The 22,296-nt window shown below is 42.7% G+C and overlaps 3 protein-coding genes across 4 annotated transcripts; 1 reads left to right on the forward strand and 2 right to left on the reverse strand.

The window, feature by feature from the left end:
- Positions 1-3,422: 3,422 nt before the first annotated feature.
- Positions 3,423-5,067, reverse strand: LOC131885138 (larval cuticle protein LCP-17-like). The gene is made up of 2 exons (XM_059233075.1): positions 4,181-5,067; positions 3,423-4,113 (listed from the first exon to the last, which is right to left on the reverse strand). The coding sequence occupies exons 1-2, from the start codon at positions 4,187-4,189 to the stop codon at positions 3,541-3,543; spliced, it is 582 nt and encodes a 193-aa protein (XP_059089058.1). The 5' UTR covers positions 4,190-5,067; the 3' UTR covers positions 3,423-3,540.
- Positions 5,068-7,165: 2,098 nt separating this feature from the next.
- LOC131885198 (larval cuticle protein LCP-17-like) lies at positions 7,166-8,522 on the reverse strand. The gene is made up of 2 exons (XM_059233155.1): positions 8,187-8,522; positions 7,166-8,118 (listed from the first exon to the last, which is right to left on the reverse strand). The coding sequence occupies exons 1-2, from the start codon at positions 8,193-8,195 to the stop codon at positions 7,411-7,413; spliced, it is 717 nt and encodes a 238-aa protein (XP_059089138.1). The 5' UTR covers positions 8,196-8,522; the 3' UTR covers positions 7,166-7,410.
- A 4,210-nt stretch (positions 8,523-12,732) lies between these two features.
- On the forward strand, positions 12,733-21,723 carry LOC131885272 (potassium voltage-gated channel subfamily B member 1-like). Of its 2 annotated transcripts, XM_059233281.1 has the most exons (5): positions 12,733-13,859; positions 14,652-14,710; positions 16,531-16,584; positions 18,511-19,049; positions 20,149-21,723. In XM_059233281.1, exons 1-5 carry the CDS (start codon positions 13,254-13,256, stop codon positions 20,376-20,378), a joined length of 1,488 nt encoding a protein of 495 aa, XP_059089264.1. In that variant the 5' UTR covers positions 12,733-13,253; the 3' UTR covers positions 20,379-21,723. The 2 variants fall into 2 exon arrangements, with proteins under 2 accessions (XP_059089264.1, XP_059089265.1); XM_059233282.1 differs by lacking the exon at positions 16,531-16,584 and having other exon boundaries at positions 12,734-13,859.
- The last annotated feature ends 573 nt before the right edge of the window (positions 21,724-22,296 follow it).

Here is a 22,296-nt window from a genome sequence, read left to right on the forward strand (position 1 = left end):
TAAGAAATATGGCACCTGTTTTATTTGACTATATTGGTATTTTGGATGCTTTTGCAAGAAAAACAATTTATTGGAGTACAAAGTGCAAATTGAGATCTAGTCTACTGTACTTTGATATTTCTCAAAGCCCATTAAATAATGCATGCCTTTAATGCAAACTTTCTAATAAGTAGAAATTTAAACTCTACAAAAAGATAACTCATTCCTTTCTCATCAATGCCGCCTGATGTTTTTTTGTCAAATGTGTGGGTTTAGAAAAAATTATCAATTGTCCATCGAAGATATTCTAATTTGTTAACATTTATGTACATGCACTTTTATTGCTTATTCCATACATTTTTTTTATATTTTGTCAGTCTACAATACCCATCAATTAATAAAATGACTCTTGATGATTTTCTATCTATGTGTGTTGAGCCAATTTTACGCAATATTTCACCAATTTCAATCGAAAAACAATTAGATTGTTTTTGATTAATTTGATGTTCATTTATTCTTCTGATTTTCAAGATTAATTCAGAAATATTTAGTATATGGACGGAGTTGTATATCAAGGAGATCATTATTTAATTAAAAACACCTTAATGTACTATGCAGTACGGATAATCTTGTTTTATTTGTACTGGAGTTAATGTCTTGATTCAGCGCAATGGCCTAAGTTGGCGGTGAGGGGAAATCCGTGTCGTTTCCTCTCTATAGAGTCCCTGTCCCGGGTTAGGACAAAGGGAATGGAGACATTTATACACATAAAGGATTAGGTAAAGTTCATACCTACGCTGAATACTGGAAAATCCCAATGATTCGAGGCTTTCCCAATAGCTTAATTTAGACATCCCATCGAAATATTTCGTGAAACTTTTTTGTACCCGCTCAATCTTATTTAACCCCCAGCGGTCATGGGGGCCCAGATTCGGGAAGTGTATACAAGATGTGGCTGGACTATTGATTTGTACAGGGTTTTCATAGTCATTTTCATAGTTTCATACATCTCTGGACTTGAATGTTCGATATATCCAGCCGCAAGTCTGAAAAGCCTTGGTCACTTTTGACTGTACATGCTCTTCAAATTTACCATCGTCTTGAAGGATTATCCCGCGATCCTTGATTGAATTTACCGATTCGATAGGGTTCCGGTAGTTATCGATATAAATAGGGGGGTCTATACCGACTTGGTCGTATGTCATAACACGTAGTTTATCCCCATTTAACTCCATGTTCTGTGCTTGAACCCAATCATATATTGTGTCTAAGTCACTTTGCAACTCTGTCCCATTCGTTGTATTTCTTTCACACACTAGCTTGGTATCGTCAGCATAAGAGGAGATTACAGACGCAAGGGGTAATTCATGTAGTGGTGCGATAGAGGGTATGAAGAGGATTGGGCATAGTATAGTGCTTTGTGGAACTCCGGATGAGACTTGGCAAGTGCGACTCAAGCACCCTTCAACTCGAACAACTTGGGTACGGCTGGTCAGGAACTCTTTGATCCAAGAATACGTATTTCCATTGATGCCTATTTCAATTAAATAATATAAAAATAGAATGTGGTCTACTTTGTCAGAAGCTTTAGCAAAGTCCAAGTAAATAACATCTACACATTCATTATGCTGTAGACCCTCAATTACCTCGTCAAAATGTTGAATAAGTTGAGTCACTGTGCTAAAATGAGTACGAAACCCATGTTGTTGGTCAGGAATACTAACTTTTTATCAAAGTACCTTAACCACCTTTTCCATGACCTTGGCAATATTTGACGTTAGGGATATTGGTCTATAATTGCTAGGTATATCCCTATCTCCTCCTTTATAAATTGGCACAATATGGGCAGTTTGTAATTGGATGGGCACTCGACCCTCTGATAAAGACCTATTCATAAACTGTGTTAGTATTGGAGCAACGACCTGTGCGGTGCGTTTAAGGAACTGGGTTGTCACGCCATCAGGCCCCGGAGCACTCGAAAACTTCAAGGCTTCAATGGCTTTACAAACATCGTACTCATCGATGGAAATGTCTGCTAACGAGGAATTGCTGTTTCCCAAGTGGGGGTTCATTGCTACATGATCAACTGGGATAGAAAATGCAGAGGCAAATTGATCACTAAGGATATTGGCAAAATGGACTGGATTAAATACCTCTTCATCGTTCGGTAGTCTAAGGGGCCCTACAGGGGTAGGTTAGGCCCGTTAGGAGTTGGCGTATGAGTAAAACGCTTTTGGGTCGAATTTAACATCTTGGACAACTCTCCGCTCTTTCCACAACTGATCCTTGTCCAACGAGTTTTTCTAAAGAATGTCGATGTTTTTAATCTTATTTCTAACATTTTGTGATATGAATGATTAATCATCCAGGGACCCCTCCCCCATCCCTTCTTTACCAATGACACCAGTTTCTTGAACAGCTTTTGTCTCCGTTTATATATGTTTTATTTAGACACTCATCCTGCTCATTCATGAAGATGACAGTAAAACTTTTAAACCGTTCATAGTGTGATAGGGGGGCCTCGAAAACTTTTCGAGCTGAGTTCGGAAATGTGTGAGCGTAATTGAAGTTCTTTTTGCTTCTGCATCCCCAAGTCGAAGAACTATTGTTACTGAAGGGAAATCAGGCACACGTATCGAATGTTCAATGAGTGAAAGAAAACCTTTCGTTCCCTTTTCTTGCCCAAAAGAAGCAGCAACTTGCCACCTCACAGGTAACAACAAAACTTTGCTCTTGGGTAGCTGGCCACGACAAGAGAACAGATTCCCTTGAAGGCATATGGCGATGTCGAAAACCCTCGAAGACAAAGTACCAACAAAAAAGAAACAAACTTGCAGATTTCTTTATGTTGCTTTTCCGCTTTAAAAGCTTTACCTGAAGCTGAAGTTGATCTTAGACCATCATTCATTTGCTATTGCCAAGGTGGCAATGACCCACTTGTGGCAGAAACTGGCAGAAATTCGCTCAATCTCGATTTTTCCCGTCGCTGATCTGTACTGTAGGTAGGCAAAATGAGCAAGTTAGCAAGTTATAAAGGATTTGACAAATCTCCTTAATATCTGTCCATTAAGCTTTGTTTTACATTTTTCTGAAACAATCAAATTGGCTGTAATTTGAATCAGTTCAAAATTTGTCATTTGTCATTGTAATTGTTGGTGCTAGGGTCAGCAGTTCCAATCTCACCCAACCAGAAGGGCCGGTCATTCCCTCATTCTAACGGTTAGTGTCATGTCTAGCGTGAGACAGACTGGTTCTCGCTTTGATCCAGGTGCGATCTAACCAGGTTAACGTCTTCAGTAACAGGCCCCCCCCCCTACAAATGTCTGGGAGGGGAATTGAACTAGGGCCCTCTCTCACGGTAAGAGACTGATACTACTGCATCACTAGAATACATCTCACGAAACTGAAGTTTTGCAAGCAATGGCAGAGAGAATCATTGATATTCATATATTTAATAAATAACCATAGTGTATAGAGTTTGGGAAAATGTTGCAGATGCCAGAAAAAGGCGAATCAAGAGTCACCTCTTGCATCCTTTTTTGATTGAATCCCATTCAATATTTAGTAGTTGTATTGCGTGTATGTGGGTTGAGCAGGAGAAGCAGCACCGTATTGGCTGGTGGGAGCGGCCGGAGCCGCAGCAGAGTAGCTGTTGGCAGGAGCAGGGGCGTATCTGTTGGAAGTGGAAGAGGCAGCGGCGGCTTGTTCCTCTTGTTGGGCAAAGGCGATTTGAGCGGCCACAGCCTGGCGTTGCTCTTCAAATGGGATCTCTGGGGCCACGGGCAAAATGTCAGACTCAGCACGATAACCATTCTCATCGGCCTCCCAAGTCACGGTCACATCACGACCCTCGGCATCCAAATAGGTGTAGCTGCCGCGCATCACGACCACCTCGGTGTCATCAATGGTCTTCATCTCTCCAGTGGCCTCTTGCCGGATGCCATTCTCTGTCTCAAAGGCAAAGTCAAAGTTCTGCGACTCGGCGGTGGGGCCATTGTAGACTGAAGAGACAATACCAATGGGAGCTTGAGCTTGGGCATTGCCCCTCTGGGATCCACTCTGGGAGTATCCCGAGTCACGGGGAATGCGGGCACCTGAGGCCACAGCCACGATAAGGGAAAGAACGGCGACGAACTGGAAGCAGGTTTTGGTCTCATGTTATTGAACTGGCATCCCATGGCAAGCTGACAATTTGACTTACTTTATTCATGGTTGGGATGAGATGTGCTCTTGAAGTCAAGAAGGGATCAACTGATACCTCTGGTTATTTTGGGATTCTCTTATATAGGTCCTTGTGCCCAAACTCGTCTTCAACAGTAGACTTACCGTTCAGTTTCGACAAAATCTGATACACTTCTTCCACCGACCGGTCATTTCTTCCTTGCCCAAAGGGGAAAATGTTGCTTGCCATTGGTTTCAACTATCGTTCCTCGCAAGCAAGTACGTGTCTGTACTGTAGGTAGGGCGAGACTGACGCTCTTTTTGCGTCATCCGAGCAACTTCACTTCGACGCCGAAATGTCTTGCCAAGAGCTCAATAGTGTTACCTAACCCAGAGGATTCATTCCTCTCCCATCAAACTGGAAACGCCAAACGTCAGTGGCTTCGCTATTTGTACATGTATATCATAAAATGTGAAAATCTATCACCTTTCAAAGGTGCTTGATTTTTGAGATAAACTGACAAACGCAGACTCTATACTTGCCACAGAGTTCTTGAGCTTCATTCCCATTGACAGCATTTTGTCCCCGTTTCATTGCTCATTGATCTTTTTCAGTTGGTGTTGCTTTGTTCTATAGCCTAAAATCCAAATTTGAGCTGAAACTCAGATAATGGTCAAAAATCTGAAACTGGGATCGCCGAACTTTCACCTCCGTTGCACCTATCAGGGCCCTGGGGAGGGCTTTAAAGGGTATTTAATTCTAGCGCCGTACAAACGGGCTATTTATCTTGCTCATCCCTTGAACAGATATCTTCAAATAGTTTTCATGGTAGCGACAAAGAGAGGGCACGATTCTTAGCCCTTTGTAAAGGTTCATAATAAATGAGTTTTGATAAAGGGTGTTTCAAAAGAAATGGACCACATGAAGTTTGTTGACATTATCTAAATTGGACTTTGCCTGGACTGGGGTACTTGGGCCAGTTCCTCAGACAAGCGTTTTGACTATTAGGCTGGCAAGGTCATCAGTGGTATCACAATTTTACGGGTCTTTGTGACATTCTATCGGTTTCATTGGTTGACCAATTCCTGTTTATGATTAACCCTTCATATTTTCTTCTTTTACACGATTTTTACGTGCCCACGAGTTGGGAATAAAGTTGGTTTTAATTTAACCCGCACTTGAGTGATTGGACATCATGCCAGCCAAATAAATTGAAAAATGTAACTTTTTAAAATGCCACTTTTGTGTAATACTTTTGTTGACTGATCAATCGCCCCTGGGAATGTAATCCCCAGCAGTATGATAATAAAATGTAAAACGAAATATTGATGTCTGGAAGCCTTACTTATCTCTATGTTATTGTAACATATGAACCACCAGCAAATTTGAATTGTCAGATCTTGTTAGCCAATAGCCCTTTTAAGCAGGATTGGTCTAAAATTTGGTTCACAAACCTATCTGATCCTGACATTAAACCTGTTAACTCTAATCTAAATGTCATCCACCAAAACTTACAGTCTTGATAGCATATGATTTGCTCAAACGCCAAGAAGTAGCAAAAAGTGTTTTTCTTTTATGAGGACCGGTTTTCAGGGGTGTAATATTCACTCTCATGCACCAAAGGGAAACCAAATGCCATGGTTAGAATCTTTATTTCATGGCTCTGAGTTTATAAGTGGCTGGAAAATAAGTTTCTAGCCTCTCGTGGAGCAAAAGAACATATTCAAACGTCAAATTTGGCTTTGAGTGGTTTTAAGTGTAGTTTATTCATATCATTTATTCCTTTTCTTTTATGCTTTTGATTTGACATAGAGTTGATTTAATTTGATCTGCACTTGGGTGATTGGACATTACGCCTCCCAGACCTTTGCAATTATTTTCAAAATGTCAGCAATAAAGTCTTTTATTAATATGACCTAAGATTATTTGTTTGTAGTTGCTATTATGTTCCTCCATGAGGTTTTGCCGAGCATTTTAAGTAAGGATGTGCAAAAGGTGCTGACAGGTTTTTTTCCAGTGTTATGCACATTTGAGGTGTTTAATCTGATTTGCATTTTTCTTTTCATTATCAGCAATTCTTGACAAGAAAAAGTGGATTGAAATTATTGACCAATGAGGCTTGATATGCGTTGAGAGCATCTCTAATCCCAAGACCATCCAGGCTAGATCAAACACTGATGTCCACTTCTCTTCATTGTTACACTAACGAAAACCAACATCTTTTTGAGCCACCTTCCACACCCATTGATCCCAATATTCAGTCATCAACGTCCCTCTCCTTTCACAAGATAACTTCAGTCACCGGGCTTACGAAGCTCCTCAAGGAGTATGGTAAGCCTGGTGTGTGATCTTACAACAAGCAAACCAAGGCTCCATATTGAGCTTTCAAACTGGCCTTCGCTAGAATTAACAAGGTTGGTAACTTGTTTCTATTTGAACTCGGGCAAAAGGTTACTGCTGATCATTTCCAGCCATTATGCTCCAGTTTTCACGCACTGCAGTATTTTTCATTCAAGGTTATTGACATTAGAATACAAATTTGGTGAAATATTTGGCTGTTTTTCGCTCAGTAGTGGTTAAAACTTTTGGTTCACTTTCAAGAAGCTATTACATGTTTCTGGCAGCCACTGTAATCAAAGATATTTTGGAACTCTACACAAATTCATGTCACTCGTAATTTTTATTAACGCAAGTCAAATTTCTTTATTCGTGCATGCTGCATTACCCGTTGAGCTGAAACTAAACTTGGACAGCTATTAACTTGAATCGTAGAAAAAACAGGTTGACAAGAATTATTTGAGCTAAAGCGTAAAACTTGCCATGTTCCTCTGTATAATTTTAAATACTTTTGGCGACTGAATCTGCGTTGCTAGGATAACGTGACTCAGATTTTTTCAATTACTGGTTGGAGGTTCAGTTTAATGGTTTCTAAGTTTTCTGTTATCCTATACAGGAACATTTGGCAGACGCAAATATGTCTAGTGTACCGTCGTACATGCACAAGCACATGCATGAAGCATGTGTCAACGTTTATCAGATGTCTCCCTCGTTTTGTTCTTTCGTCCAAACTTTAACTTACCAAAAATGAGAGTAAACTGTGAAAATATGCCTTTAACATCATTTATTTTTCGCGTCGAGAAATTGAAATCCATTGTGGGGTTGTTTTCACATTTTGTTGTAAATTGTGAAAAGAAGTAGAAATGATTTTCGTTGGCATTTCAACATTTTTTTTCATAAATAGATATGTCAAATAAATATGTTACACATTTTTAGTAGTTGTAACGCCTGTAAGATGGCTGGGATTGGACAGGTGCAGCTGAGTAACGGCTCGCAGGGGCAGGGGCGGCGGAATATTGGTTGGAAGGGGCGGGAGCAGGAGCTGGGGCAGCACTGTATTGGTAAGAAGGAGCAGGGGCAGAAGCAGGGGCCGCAGAGTAACTATTGGCAGGAGCAGGGGCGGGAGCAGGGGCAGGGGCCGGGGATGCAGAGTAACTATTAGCCGGAGCAGGGGCATATCTGTTGGAAGTGGAAGAGGCAGCGGCGGCTTGTTCCTCTTGTTGGGCAAAGGCGATTTGAGCGGCCACAGCCTGGCGTTGCTCTTCAAATGGGATCTCTGGGGCCACGGGCAAAATGTCAGACTCAGCACGATAACCATTCTCATCGGCCTCCCAAGTCACGGTCACATCACGACCCTCGGCATCCAAATAGGTGTAGCTGCCGCGCATCACGACCACCTCGGTGTCATCAATGGTCTTCATCTCTCCAGTGGCCTCTTGCCGGATGCCATTCTCTGTCTCAAAGGCAAAGTCAAAGTTCTGCGACTCAGCGGTGGGGCCATTGTAGACTGAAGAGACAATACCAATGGGAGCTTGAGCTTGGGCATTGCCCCTCTGGGATCCACTCTGGGAGTATCCCGAGTCACGGGGAATGCGGGCACCTGAGGCCACAGCCACGATAAGGGAAAGAACGGCGACGAACTGGAAACAATAACAAAAGTGATGTTTAGCCTACAATTTTATCTAATACACTTGTACCAATGTCCTACTTTATTCATGGTTTGGTTGAGATGTGCACTTGAAACCAAGGAGGGATGAACTGATGCCGGTTGTGACTTTTGGAGTCCTTAAATACTAGCACTAGCCTCCCGTTTTGAACTAGAACAGCATCGATTGCTGATAGTTTTCTTCTACCGACCGGTCGTTTATGCCATGCCTTAAGGTGAAAACGTTGCCGTTGCATTGGCGTCTTGTATTAGTAAATAGGTGGTGTGCACTTACCATCATTGACGCTTCCCTTTGCGTCGTCGATCCCTCTTCGCAATTTGACGCAACAGTTGAGCCCATCTTCCACCCTGCTCATTTCTTTTACATCCTTACCTTGTGCTCCTAAAGTGCTCTAGGTATTGAGCCGTCAATTTGTTGCGTCCGTTTCTTGTCCCGACGACGCCTCAAACCTGAGAAGACGCTTCCCCTCGCTTTGAACTGACCACACGACGATTAGGTGTCCGTAATCCAGATCAACGGAACTATAGCGCACGAGGCTTCCCATCACAGCCAATTCTTATGGATTGCCAAGGAGATTTAGTCTTTAATTAAAACAAGAGCAACTTATTGTAAAATGCAAAAAAATCACCTCATTGCCAAATATTCCTTGAAAACATGAATGGAGTTTGGGCGTATCCGCTATTCGTAAAATTGTTATTTTTGCCAAACATGGCCGAAAGTCATCATGAGTTATAGTTTGTTGAAATCATGTTCTTTTTGGTTGTACTGTCTGTACGAATACTCTTTTGTCAATTTGGAATGCTATTCAGCATTTCATTCCATCTGATGCCAATTTGATGAAAACACGTTAGTAAAAACATTAGGTAAAAGGAAAGGCTCTCATTTCTTCTTTGCAATTACAAATCAGGGGCATTTTGTCTACTTCTGCCAATTGGTACTTGAAACTAAGGTGTTCATGGTACATGCAAGATGATTGAAAGTGACAAACACTGACCCTTTAAATGAGATTTGACTTGAATTCGGGGTTCATGGCCCCAGCTTCTTATAGAAGAAAGGACTAGCTTATCATATTCAGTAAATTGAAAGCAGTCGTTTAATTCCCATCCCGTTGTTGGAAAACCCTTTTGACAAAATTTCTTCTTCTTCCATCCCGACTTTCGAAGCTCCCGTCTCTTCAATTTTCAAGCTCGTTTACTGAGGCAATCCGGCAGATTGCCCGTTAGGCCAACCACGAGAGGGTTTCCGGAGCCCTCAAGAATAACCTCCAACCAAGATGGCCTCGAGGTCCTAAACTTGTCTAAGTTTGCTGATTCGATAAATGTTGATCTTATGAGGGGAATGGGGCCAAATGGGGGAAAATCCTTTCCGCTCTTCAGATCTACAAGTGTGCAAAGAATCATTCAAGTGTTTCCTGACCACCAATGAAATTCACTCCCATTCTTTGGGCCAAACTTCACGAGGAGCAACTTAATCCCCAGCTTCCTCAAAAAGCATCCAGTGTGCATGCAATCGTATGTTAGATACGGGGTGTTAACTTGATTCAAATCATCCCGACCTAAACGAACTTGCAGACGATTATCAAAAAAGTAAATAGCCAGAATCCAATGGCCTCAAAATCAAATGATAGATATTGCCTAATGATCAAAACATGAATGCAGAAGCAAAATCAAACATATTTTTGCCAATGTTTGACCTCTGAGGGCGCCATCTAGTGGCGAATTGTTAAACTTAATGTTTACTAACCAGATTCATTTGATTCTATTCTGGAGCCTGGTGCTGCTGCTTAGGGTGCTTTGGTCAGAATTAGAGCCCTCTAGTCAGAATGAATTTGGTGGGATCAAACCCATCATGACAGCTCCATTTTTTGCTAATTGGCCCAAGCACATAAAAGGGAGTTGAGTTTGATACTTTTGCTAAACATTTCAGTCAGGGGGTTTATTTCTCCATCTGGTCATGGTGCACGTAAATAGTTGAAAAACTCTTAAAAAACGAAAAACAAGTCAAGAAGGAAACGGATACTAACAACCAAATGGCTAAAATTTTGCAAAAGGGTCGCAAAGTTGAAAAATGGCAAAAAGTGAGAAAAATTTGGCTTTTTTCGGCTAAGAAGGCCATAACAATACAAGTATTAGGCTTCTTTTATCTTTTTCAGGTCTAGTTATCACATATCCCATATGGTGTTTAAGAGGTTCGAACAATCATCGAGCAAGCACTCTTTAAAGATGGTTAAACAGTGGTTCGGTGGTGCCATCGTAGTTTTGGGTAATTTTCATTGTGACTCACTTCAAAGACGAGTGTCAAGATCGAGTTTAGGTTCAGAAAATAAAGGGCTATTCGACAGTACTAGACATTAAATGAAAATGCGTCTTTACTGTGCTGAATACTACCAATCAGGCTAACTGTAACTTCGTTGCAAAATTCGCTAAATTGTGCAACGTAATCTTGCCGTAACTTTACGAGTAAATACATTCTTGAACACTGAAATTCGGCATCGACTCCCATCTTGTTTCATGACAAGCATCAAAGAAGCAGTGATGTGTTAAATATAAATGATAATACAAAGTTATATCAAAGATCTACTAACTCTAGTTCGTTGGTGGATCAGAAATTAAATGAATAAAAAGTTAACCAAAATGAATACGCTTTTCTTCTTGAACTGTTAGGGATCCCAATTCCAGTAGCGTTAAGGAACTCTGCAAAAAAGCATAAAAATGTATTTCATGATTAAAAATCGAGGGGGAATGATACTCTTCAATAGCCCCCCGTTGTTCCTTGGTGCATTGGCGCCTAAGGACGTTTCACTTTTGTCCTCCCGTCCAATCCATGAATATCCTATGTATGTACTCATTAATGGGGATGTGGTCTAGGTACTCGCAAGTGGAGAGTATTTGGAAAGACGAGCATGCAACGTCGATGAATGACAGCGTAGGGCTTAGGGATGATCAATCTTGCCATCCTCGTGGATTAGGATTTAGAAAGGCCTCAAGAGACGATCCCATGTTGTTGACACATTCCAATGGCTCAAAATAGTGAGTATCTCTCACTTGTGCATGATTAAGCAGGTCGAACGTGTGATGGCATCGAGGAGGTGAAATCGGCAATCCCGTACACGGAACATGGAATTGAGCCGAGTTTGCAAATCGCCATTCCTCTTTCCTCTGGAACTTGCCGACTCGGCGGGAAACTAGCCCTCGCTCACCTGACTACTTTTGCGGATGGACTTGCTTTTTCTTCTTGGTCGTTCGTTCTGTTGTCTCCTTATGGATAAGGTTTGGTGGAACGAGAAGAATCCATCTGTGAATTATTTCAGTCAAGAATGATTTGAATGCTACTATTTGAATTACTTACCTAAGGGTTTATCAACAGACTCCTCTCAAATTACTAAAGGTGTTAGAAATCCTCCTGGCTATGTGCGTGCGTGCGTGCGCACGTGTATATTGGATCCGAAAAGCTTGATTTGGATCGGATTGAGTGACTCCTTTTGGATTATAAAAGGATCCAAATTTGCATGGGACACGAGCCTTTAGAAATGTGGACTGTGAACGGTTTTCTTGTCAAATTGGACAGCTTTGGTCGGAGCAACTGTGAGCCAATTTTCGAAATATGCAGTTAAGCACCAAAACTAAAAAAAGGAATTGAAGTTAGAGAAATCAAATTAGAGTGGGGCTTTTTTAAAAATTCAGCTTCAATTACGGGATATGTGTTCGGATTTATAACATCTAGTGCAATAAATCGGTTTTACCCTCTTTTTTTATTGGATTATGAAGGGGCAAAGTAAATTGAATTCGAATCGGATTGAATGACTGTTTTTGAATCGGATTCGAACTTGGATTCGGAGATCCAGTCGTATCCGATGCACACTTCTGGGCTATACATAAATGTGCATGCGTGTTTATGCGTCGTACGACGTCTTTTAGACAACCTTTATTCGAGAGCCAAAGGTCGGCTTCTGGTTCAGAGACAAGGTGGCCTCCTAAGAGAAGCAGCTTTCACGAGGCCTACTCAAGCCTTGACGCTTTAACTTTTTCTTCGAGCTTAGGCATGAAGAAGGGGTCCCTTGCTCTCTTTCGACTTCCCGCGATCCCGGAGAAGAGACCCTTCGCCAAGGCCAGGGCGCGAGCAAGACATTCTACGGACAAATATTACGCCTACAGCAGCAGCCAAGACTTTTGCCCTTGGCGCTAATGCTACTGATGTTGCCAGTCGTGTGTCGACAAGACAGTTACTGTTGCCGTTTCCACGAAAAAATAGTACTAGTATACTATTGCTTCCTTAAGAGCAGGATTCCAAGTAGTGGTACTGCTACTGTCGCGTACAATAAATGGTCTTTCGGCCGCTAGATTTCGTTCCCACAAACCTCATCGGGACGTGGTCCTCTCGAGGGAAACGGATCTTGGTGCTCCGACAACTTGCTGCTGCTTGCTCGCTTACTTGCTTGCTTACTTGCTTGCTTGCTGGCCTGCTTGTCTGCCTGCCTGCCTGCCTGCTTAGGTTTGCAATATGTTTCTTCCCCCTCTTCGAGGTCTGACTAGTCGTCGTTCTCCATCCTTCCGCAGTTGCCCGCGTCCTTGTTCTGGTCGACCTTGTCTTAGACGGTGTTGTTGGGCTCCTTGGGCGAATTAATGTCTGTATAGCTATCGTATGCGTGAGCATTGGGGGTCCTAACCCAAGGTTTCACTACGAGCCGAAATAGGAAGGCTACTTCGGCCTGGAACTCCCCTGATCTATCTTGGGGGCTGTTGCTCATCACTAAAATCAGACAGCCTAAAGCATCATCGTCTCCATTGGTTCCTGGCGCAAGGTCAGTCTCTCTTGAACCACGAACCAGAGCGGATCCGTATTCGTTCTACCCTATGTCATTCCTCTGCTCGGAGTAATCTGCGTTTCAATGGGACCTCAGAGGTGATCCAATTTCGTATCTCCTTTCACTACGTCATCAATACAAGACGAACCTGATTCGTCATTGCTGTTGGCGCCGCCGTTGCTAACCTCTTTGTCGCCGTCCTTATAACTCCCCCACCCCCCACCCCATCATCATCATCATCATCATCATCTTCTTCTTGAACAACAATAACAACATAATCAGCAACGACAACGGTCTCAGCACTATGGATAACAAAGACAAGGAGGAGTGTCAACCTCTGAACCCGAAGTCCGACAACAACATGGCTTCAACAGTGAGCACCTCCAAAGACACCTCGGATGGCGGCAAGGTGGTGATCTTGAATGTGGGAGGTCAGCGTCACGAGGCCCTCAAGAAGAATTTCGACAAATTCCCTCAGTCCCGCTTGTGGAGAATCATGCGTGCCAACTCTGTGGATGAGATTTTACATTTCTGTGATCGCTACCGGGTCACTCACATCAATGACGAAGTCCCCGAATACTTTTTCGATCACAACTATACCGGGTTTATCGCGATTCTTGACGCCTACCGAACGGGTCATCTCCACTTGAACGCCAATAACTGTGCTATCATCACAAAAGAGGATATGAACTATTGGGGCATTGATGAGCTCCTCATCGAGCCCTGTTGCGCTGTCAAATACTATCCTGAGATCGAAGTCTGTCAAAGTGAGATCGACATGGAGGAAGATGAGAAACAAAAGGCCATTGATCGAGAAAAGCTCGAAGATTTCGGCCCTTCCAAGTTAGGAAGACTTCGCAAGTTCCTGTGGGATCTTTTTGAGTATCCTCAAACCTCAAGAGGAGCGCAAGTGAGTTCCCAAATCAGAATGCATAAATCATGAGAACAAACGAGGATTAACTCTGTCTGCTTAAAGTTTCTGAGCAATTTTTGTCTTATTGTTTTGCTCCCGCCTCCTCCCGCCTCCTCCCCGGGGGCGGCCAAGTTAGGTCCATCACCCGGGAACTCGAGCATTTCAGTCGAGACCTTAACCAACCAACCAACCAACTAACTGGCTTACTTTCAAACTCCCGAGAAGCGAGGAGTTGTTTGTTATTGACTCCCTGGTTGACTCACCATGATTTACTCATGTTGTGCTTCGTGCTCAAACACGAAGCGAACTTAAAATAATGATCTCTCATTCCAACTCCTCTATTTCGAGAGCCCAGGGGAACTCCCAGGGGTCAGTAAGATAACAGCCACCGAAGTTCGGGCGAAAAGCAGTACGGAGTTAGAGTGCGGAGAAACTCGACAAGAATGGGGAGCTCGCAGAAAACCATGTACGAAAACTGATTTCACGATCAAAATGGACCCATAGGACTAGCTAAAGGTTGTTATGGATTGGTTATGTGGTTTGGAAGATTGGTCGGTGGGGTCGGAGATAATTGTCAAGATTTAGTTCCAAGAATTGCAATTCTAGATATTTCGAAATTTTCGGGCTAGATAAGAGCTTTCATTTTTCCTTTCTGAAAGTGCATCAACTTCAATGAGCTAGGAACTTTTGATAGAGATCCTATGAACATTGCATCGTCAACTGCATATTCACGTTTAAATAAGTCTGATTATCCGCCCTATTCGTCATTTATCTGTTCTCCTTTTCCAGTTCGTGGCATGTTTCTCACTTTTGATGATTCTCGTATCGACAGGTTGTTTCATTCTCAGGTAAGTTATGCTCCTCTATTCATGTCCAGATTGAACTCAAACGGTTTTTGCTAGCCAAAGATCAACTAGTGAAACATGATTGATAAATTGGCTTCATTCGATCCCCCCTCCCCTCCACTTTTGAGGAGAAGAACAACAACTAACAGTTTTGGTCTTACATGGACTTGAATTTTTGATGACCATTTCCTTCTTTGATACCACCACTTCGTAGAACGTACGAGCTTATTGGTATCTGAGTCAAGATACGCACGATATCTGGTTATCTATGGATCCATACATGTGTAGGCTCACACCCATCGACAACTGAATACGAATGACATCGGACAAACGACCTGGCGTGACATTCAAAGACATCTTTGACAGCTTCCCAGATGAAACGAAATAATGACTGCCACTAATTTGTGCGGGCGAAGAGGGCCCGATAGGCCTGACGTGCCTAACGGGCCTGGCGGGCCTGACCAAGAACAAGATCTGGAGGATTAAAAGCCTCCTTAACCAGTGACTCTATCGGATTATCCAGATCCAGTGGCAAGGGGCATTCAAGTTGGTTTGATTGATCGGTATTCACCTTTCCTCATTTTGATTTATTGTTGATTCGACATGAATTGGACTTGGAAGTACCCAAACCCAATGGCAGTCAACTTTGAACAACTGTTTTACGCCTTTGATTCTCGATTCATTTAACAGCCGAAACCCAAGGCTTTTGACATCTTTTTAAGGCCTTATATTGAAGCCTTGTAGTAATTCGATGAGCAATTTGTTGGAAACATCTAATTTAGAAACAAGGGCATCAAACACGACTTTCAGTCTTAAACAATAATCAATCGACCGACCGACCGACTGACTGACTGACTGACTGACTGACTGACTGACTGACTGACTGACTGACTTGACCTTTGGCTCTCCGCTACTCCTGCTCCTCTTATCAACATCATTATCATTATTAACTTGTTTAAATCGATGTTGGACTGCTAAAAGAATCAGCCCCTCCCTCAATCTTTGTCCGACCCACAAAGCACCTCCAAGTACGTAGTACATGAGGAATCGGGTCATCACACGATAGAAAAACATCGATATTTAGCTTTACTTCCTAATGAAAGCAACATGAGCGGCCAAGGTGCACACCATTGCTAGTCTCACTGCATAAAAAGTTCGTGGCATGTTCAAACCATCAATCAAACAGAAGCAACCCCATCCAGCCCACTACGGCAACGACCTGTCACTTTCCCGAATTGTGCCATTTTCATGATTTGTTTTAGTCTTTTGCATTAGTGCTCGCCCCACACGCGTGAGCCTTGAGTAGGCAAAACTTTTCCTGTTTTTTTTTTCGAGACATTTTGTTTCTTCTTTTGCTCTGCCATTGAATTAGGAAATGAACTGGAGTTGGCGCTCGTCCATTCGTCCTCTCGTCATCCATTCGTTGATCGGTCGTTGGGCTGTTAAGCACTGAAACAATACTTATTGCCACTATTAGCTCTGAATGTTTTCCTTTGCATTGTTTGCTAATAATACATTGTTGAACTGAAAAAAAAAACAATTTTGGAGAAATTCCATCTTGGTTGGGGCAGGTGGCGAATGCGACTCGAGTTCTCTCTTTGAACGACTAAGTGAAGGCAACAGATTTCCTGATCCAAAGGCAGACGGAACTAAACCCAATTTCCAACTGTAAGCGATGACTGTTCCATTAGACTGAACCTTTTTGTGACCACACTGGCATTCCGTTTGTTTTCCAAGCAGAACCATAACGATTGCTAAACTATTGATCACTACTGATAAGACGAATCTCCAAATTTATATTATATCTCTGCACCTGTATTTAGTTGCATTTACGGTGAGGACTCCATCTACTTGAACATCAAAGAAGATAACATCAGGTATTGGTTCATTCATTCAAGGAGAGAACGTGATACCATTACGAACGTTGTTATTATCATTATCATCATCATTACTTCTTTCACTATTATCATTATCCGTATTATTATCGCCAAGATTTTTAAGATGACTTCTATTAGTTCTTTGTACTTTGGTTTCGGTTCCAACTTTTCTCCATTTTGCCATTATCTTTGTTATCGTTCTTTTCCAAACTTTTCATCTTTAAAGCACATTTTTGTACAGTAAATCTTGATCTCGCTCTCGAACTGAAACTGAAATTGTAAAGGGGTTGGCCTTTTGGGAGCTCGATCTTGTGAATCCACACCAAAGGCCAACCATCCACATTAATCGAGGTGTGGCGGTAGCTGAGCTAAAGAGGGGACGTGAACAACCCGCTTTTAACTCTGTGTTTATTGAATGACTTACTCGTGCGTAGTGTAGTGTACCGCATAAAACTGATGAAATGTACATATGTATGTTGTGCATGCACACGAGCCACCTAACCTGTAGCACATTAGTAGGACCCACGGTGATCCCAATGGTGCCCAAAAGATGCCCAGTGGTGGGGGGTTGGGTTCCAAAAGAGGCTGCACATGCAAGGTACACTTTTGATGAGGTCTTGCTTTTGACGTCTTGAGTGCAGAAGTGTAATTTTAACATACGTATGTAGATTCAGCAACAAATAAAGGGAAAAGTGCGTTGAATTGACATTGAAATCAAGAGCAGCACTGTGGTGCAGAATATTGGCATTTTTGTGAGGTATTACTCCACTAAACATGCTTTGAGACTCCAAAATGAACTAAACCTCTACTAGAATTGCGAATTATTTGATTTGGCATTGTAACATGTAATCTATGCAGAATACAAATCCATGGCTACGTACATTTAAGAAGTACATGTATGGAAGTCGGTGGGCTAATTGGTAGAAATCCAGAATACAAGAAAAGAACGTTGAAGCTTTTTTCCATGTTTTGTGCGGCATCTCTAAATTTTTACCTCGCGTCAGAAGCAAATGTTTAATTCAAACCAAACAGTAGAATAGCAATAGTAGTAGTAGTAGTAGTAATAGTAGTATTAATAGTACGAGTGTGTTGGGCTCTCTGTAATCCATGACGAGACTGCCAATCGTTTTGGACCAGATGGGCTTGATCACCACATCAATACCATAATCATCATTGCTAGCATGTGTCCAGTTACTGGCTACATATGTCTTGTGTCAAGACATATGTGTGACTGTATCAGTGACCTCTCCCCTAGTCTGCCAATACCCTGTATATTACAGTAGCACTAGTAGAAGCAAACGGTAGATCGGTATAAGTTGACTGTGTACAGCAGTACGAGTATGTATAGCCTCATTCCGTACGTACATAAACGTCTCAACATTCTTCTACCTCTACCTTTCCAACTCTCTTCCTGCTCTGTATCGTGCATTCTTCTGAAAACATTTACCCTACATTATCACATACTACATAAGTATTTGTTTAAATAATCTCTTCTTTCCTGTTAGTATTCTTAAAGAACCACTGGCACATATAGTGCATAGTGGCCATATCTATTGTTCTTGTATAATACTCTCCATGAAACATATTTGCTAAAAGGAACAGCGGGTGGGAGGGCAGATGGGTGATCTAGTTCTACAGGCTGATTGGCCAATGGTACCTGGTTCATTCAGTGTTCATAGAGGGTCCTTCTGGTGTTGAATACAACGCTGAGCAATTTTGAAGTCATTGGGCGAACTGGACACTGAAATGTGGCGGTACCATTGGCCATGGACGGGATTTGTATTTTCCAAAGCATGCCTTACTTTCATATTACGTACTCGTTCATACTTCTGTACACACAACAGACAGCGAGTTTAAGATTCTTGGTTGGATTGTCGACGACAAATCATGGTCTTGATTCGTGATCCAAGTGTCTCCTCGTTGCAGTACGAATCCAGATTTTGATATTGTGGACAAGCCTAGCAAGGAGGAATTGGAATCCGAGGAGCATCAACGGAACACGGTGGCCACAGTCATCTTATGGGTGGACGCTTTCACGGCCGTGTACTTTACCATCGAGTACTTCGTTCGCCTGGCCTGCACCCCCAAAAAGCTGCAGTTCTTCATCCAACCCATGAACCTGGTTGACTTGTTCGCCATTCTTCCGTACTTCATCAACTTCATTGTGGACCATCTTTCGGAGTTCCACATCATTGGGAAAGCGGGCAAAGTGGTTCGCTTGGTGCGAGTTACGAAGATCCTTCGCGTCTTCAAGTTGGTTCGCCACTTTGCCGGTCTTCAGAGCATGTTCTTCACGATCCGACAGGCTGCCAGGGAATTAGGTCTCCTGGTCCTGTTGATAGGTGTTTCGGTGCTTACTTTCTCAAGTCTCGTCTACTTCGCCGAGAAAGACGACTCAACCAACAACTGGAGCTTCATGGACAGCTTCTGGTGGGGATTACTCACCATCACCACGGTCGGAAATGGTAAGTAGAATCTGGATGGCGGGATGGATGGATGAATGGATGCACTCATCTTGACTCCTCGGCCTTTTTCATTTTCTTCCCTTCAAACACAAGCAATGTTCCCTGAGAGTAGGAACAGTACGTACAACTGTGATGCTCGTGAATGTTTGGTGTATGTACGTACATACGTACGTACGTACTCCACCATTACATGCATACATACATACATCCATACATACATACATGCATATACTATGCGTAGTGTTTATATGGAGGACACACTTAAAGTACACGACTCTCGAGGTGCTCTCCAACATTATCCTGGCGGCATGAAGAAGGAAGAAGGAACGAGGATCGAGGACAGAATTTGAGTTGCTCAAGCACAACTTTATTGACGAACTTGGCCGCTCCTGAGATGAGTGTTGGCCGAGCCAACGGGCCACACTCGGTCGCTTTAAAGTCCCTAAGCTCATCTATCCATCAAAATTGTCATATCATGATGCTTTCGAGCTCGAATTGTTGGAGAGCATGTACAGCTTTTTACACGCACAATATGAACGTATTTCAAAAAAGAAAGAGGGATGATACAGGTTTGATGGGGGGGGGGGCCTTGAAAAATAGAAAAAAGGAAAGAGCGACGTTCCCTGGGTATTGTATTCTTGAAGAGAACCAGGACAATGTTCTCCTTCCCAGTGATGGAAATGATGGAGTGGAAGCAGCAGAAGCGTTTCTTCTTTCTTGTGATTGTGAGGCTCGTTCTCCACTTGATTAGGAATCCAGGTTCGTCTAATGGGAGCTCACTCAATGCACATCTGAATGATTCTTAAGTCTCAACGAACATGGTTCATTACGTACTTCACGTACTGCTTGAGCTCCAAAAAAGGAAGAACCAATTTGGCAATGGTTCAAGAGAGATGCTGGGATTCTTCTCCGGAACAACCACTGAATCGAAATGACTGAACTCCGGCCCTGAGCTTAGAGCAACTACTCAAATGAGTATTCGCGTTGGTTGGTCTCTCTCTCTCATCCTCTGTCTCTCGGTGCGGTTCGAGAGTTTTTGAATAACGATTACCCAGTCACCCATGCAGAGCCCGTTCCTTCATACCATTTTTAATTTCAGGCACTGACCGGCCAGACACGGGTGCAGGAAAGTTCGTGGGCTCAATGTGTGCTGTCTTTGGCATCTTCACCATGATCCTTCCCATTCCGATTGTGGTGAACAGTTTTGCCGCCTTCTATCGTAACCGCCTTTGGCGCAATGAAGTGGCTTTGAAAAGGCGAGACCGGATTGCCAATGGTCAGCAAGGAAAAGATGGAGGGATCATTGAGCTCAATGGAGTGACCACCTAAGTTACACAACAAGGTCTTACGTTGTCCCAACTTGTATTCGATCCCCTCGCCATCGTCGTCGTCAACACCAACACCGCCAACACCAACACCATCATCATCATCATCACATCATTGTCATCACAAAAACTACCGCCACTCTACAACAAGAATGGTTGATAAATTGAAATGTCAGGTCCCAATGACTTGACCTGACTGAAAATGAAGTTGGAACCCCGTAGAGAACAGATTTCTCACTTCTTTCTGTCTCGTACAAAGTTCAGAAAAGGCCAAAAGCTAGCAGTCCTGAGTGGTTACCTAGTACACCAAGAAAATACGACTGCTGCTGCTCAATTCAATTTGCTGCTGCGGCTTTAGCTGCTGCCGATGCTACTACAAATAATGCTCGGAGAGAAAAACCTCTGTAGCAACTCTACCTTATTGCAACTACTTCTACTACTGCTACTACTACTAATACTACTACTAATACTACTAGTACTACAGCTATCATTCTTATTAGTATTATAATACGTAAATACTAAAATTCCTTTCTATGTCCTCGATGTGCTAGAACAATTGTCATTTAGAAACAGATCTGTCACTCTTTGAACATGTGTCAACATTCCTAGAACATCGTACGGTATGTAATCACTAATCAGTCAGTTAGACCATGCCATGCCCAAACATGCAAAAGAATGCTAAACCTGAACCTGAAAAGGACCATCAGAAGTCGTCCTTTGAATCATCTTTATCATGAATATGTTGGTTGGGCAGCCTGAAGCACCGGGGACAGTATTTTTTCATACTGCCACTGTCTGGTGTCGGCGATGTGACTCCTCCTCCTTCTTATAGAACTAGAAAGAAAACTATCAACCACCACAACCGAATCTCATCTATATACTTACTGTATTGTCTCGTAAAATGTCGTCCCAGAGCTAGATTTGCTTTCTACGTTTGCAAATGGATATGATTATGGACGCTGCTGCTATCAATGTACAAGCACGAAATAAGTATACTCGTACGAATTTACCCACATCATTTCACTGAATCGCCCCGCTCCTCATGTTAGGCTGAGTTCTCCGTTCAATTGACTCATGTTGATTCATGTTTCCCTTATTTGAGCCTCTTCTCCCGTTGTTCCCAGTCAACCCACGCACTATTGGGCAAACTCACCTTTTGTTCCTATTCTCTCATTCATCAATGCGGAAGTACTTTCGCATACTTTCCTACTTCCCCCAAAATCTTTTACTACTGTCGGATCGATCATAATGATTATGATTTTCATCATCGGTATCTTCTTCTTCATCATCATACTCAGCTACTATTTCTCTGTTCGGAATGAAATAAATTGCGTTCGAAATGTTTCTTATCCCGTTGGTTTCCGTGTTCAATGATTATTTCCATTTTCATTTTTTCCGTCTCAAACTAAATCAGGAAAGGAAAAAAAGCAATATGCTCCAGCTTGGAAAGACGGGTAGATCATCTTTGTAATCCATTCGGGTCGGAATCGAGGTAGGGTCTGGAATCCCCGAGTTCCAAACGTTCCAAGGGGGGGAGGGGGAGCGAGAAAGTGGTGTTAGTGGGAAAAGACGGGAACGAACCGTCGAACACCTGTTGTGTTCAATTTCGGGCTTTATGGCCTGTAGATTTGTAGACTCTTGTGCGTGCCGGGTTTACCCCAACGCAGCTACGTAGCTTCTTTCCACCGACCTTCTCGTTCCCCTTCCCCTCTTCATCTCATTTAACAAGCTCAAGCCATTTCTCATGTTCCCTGAGCTAAGAGGCGCTTCTGGCTCTTCCGTAGTGCTCAGAAAGGAACTAGCGGATATTAGTGCACACCGCACACGAAACGGGCAGTAAGTAGTGTGTAAGGATCCAGCCGAAGAGTGGACGAGCCAAAGAAAAAGAAAGAGGTACGACCTAACATTACCACGTGCCTGCC

The sequence above is a fragment of the Tigriopus californicus genome, chromosome 8 (genome assembly GCF_007210705.1).
Source record: "Tigriopus californicus strain San Diego chromosome 8, Tcal_SD_v2.1, whole genome shotgun sequence".
NCBI lineage: Eukaryota > Metazoa > Arthropoda > Copepoda > Harpacticoida > Harpacticidae > Tigriopus > Tigriopus californicus.

What these genes read in the sequence shown, in the direction of transcription:
- LOC131885272 (XM_059233281.1), top strand. Translation starts at nt 13,254, where the DNA reads ATGGATAACAAAGACAAGGAGGAGTGTCAACCTCTGAACCCGAAGTCC. An exon ending in AAACCTCAAGAGGAGCGCAA is followed by an intron (nt 13,860 to 14,651) that starts GTGAGTTCCCAA and finishes CTCCTTTTCCAG; the next exon opens with TTCGTGGCATGTTTCTCACT. An exon ending in ACAGGTTGTTTCATTCTCAG is followed by an intron (nt 14,711 to 16,530) that starts GTAAGTTATGCT and finishes ACCTGTATTTAG; the next exon opens with TTGCATTTACGGTGAGGACT.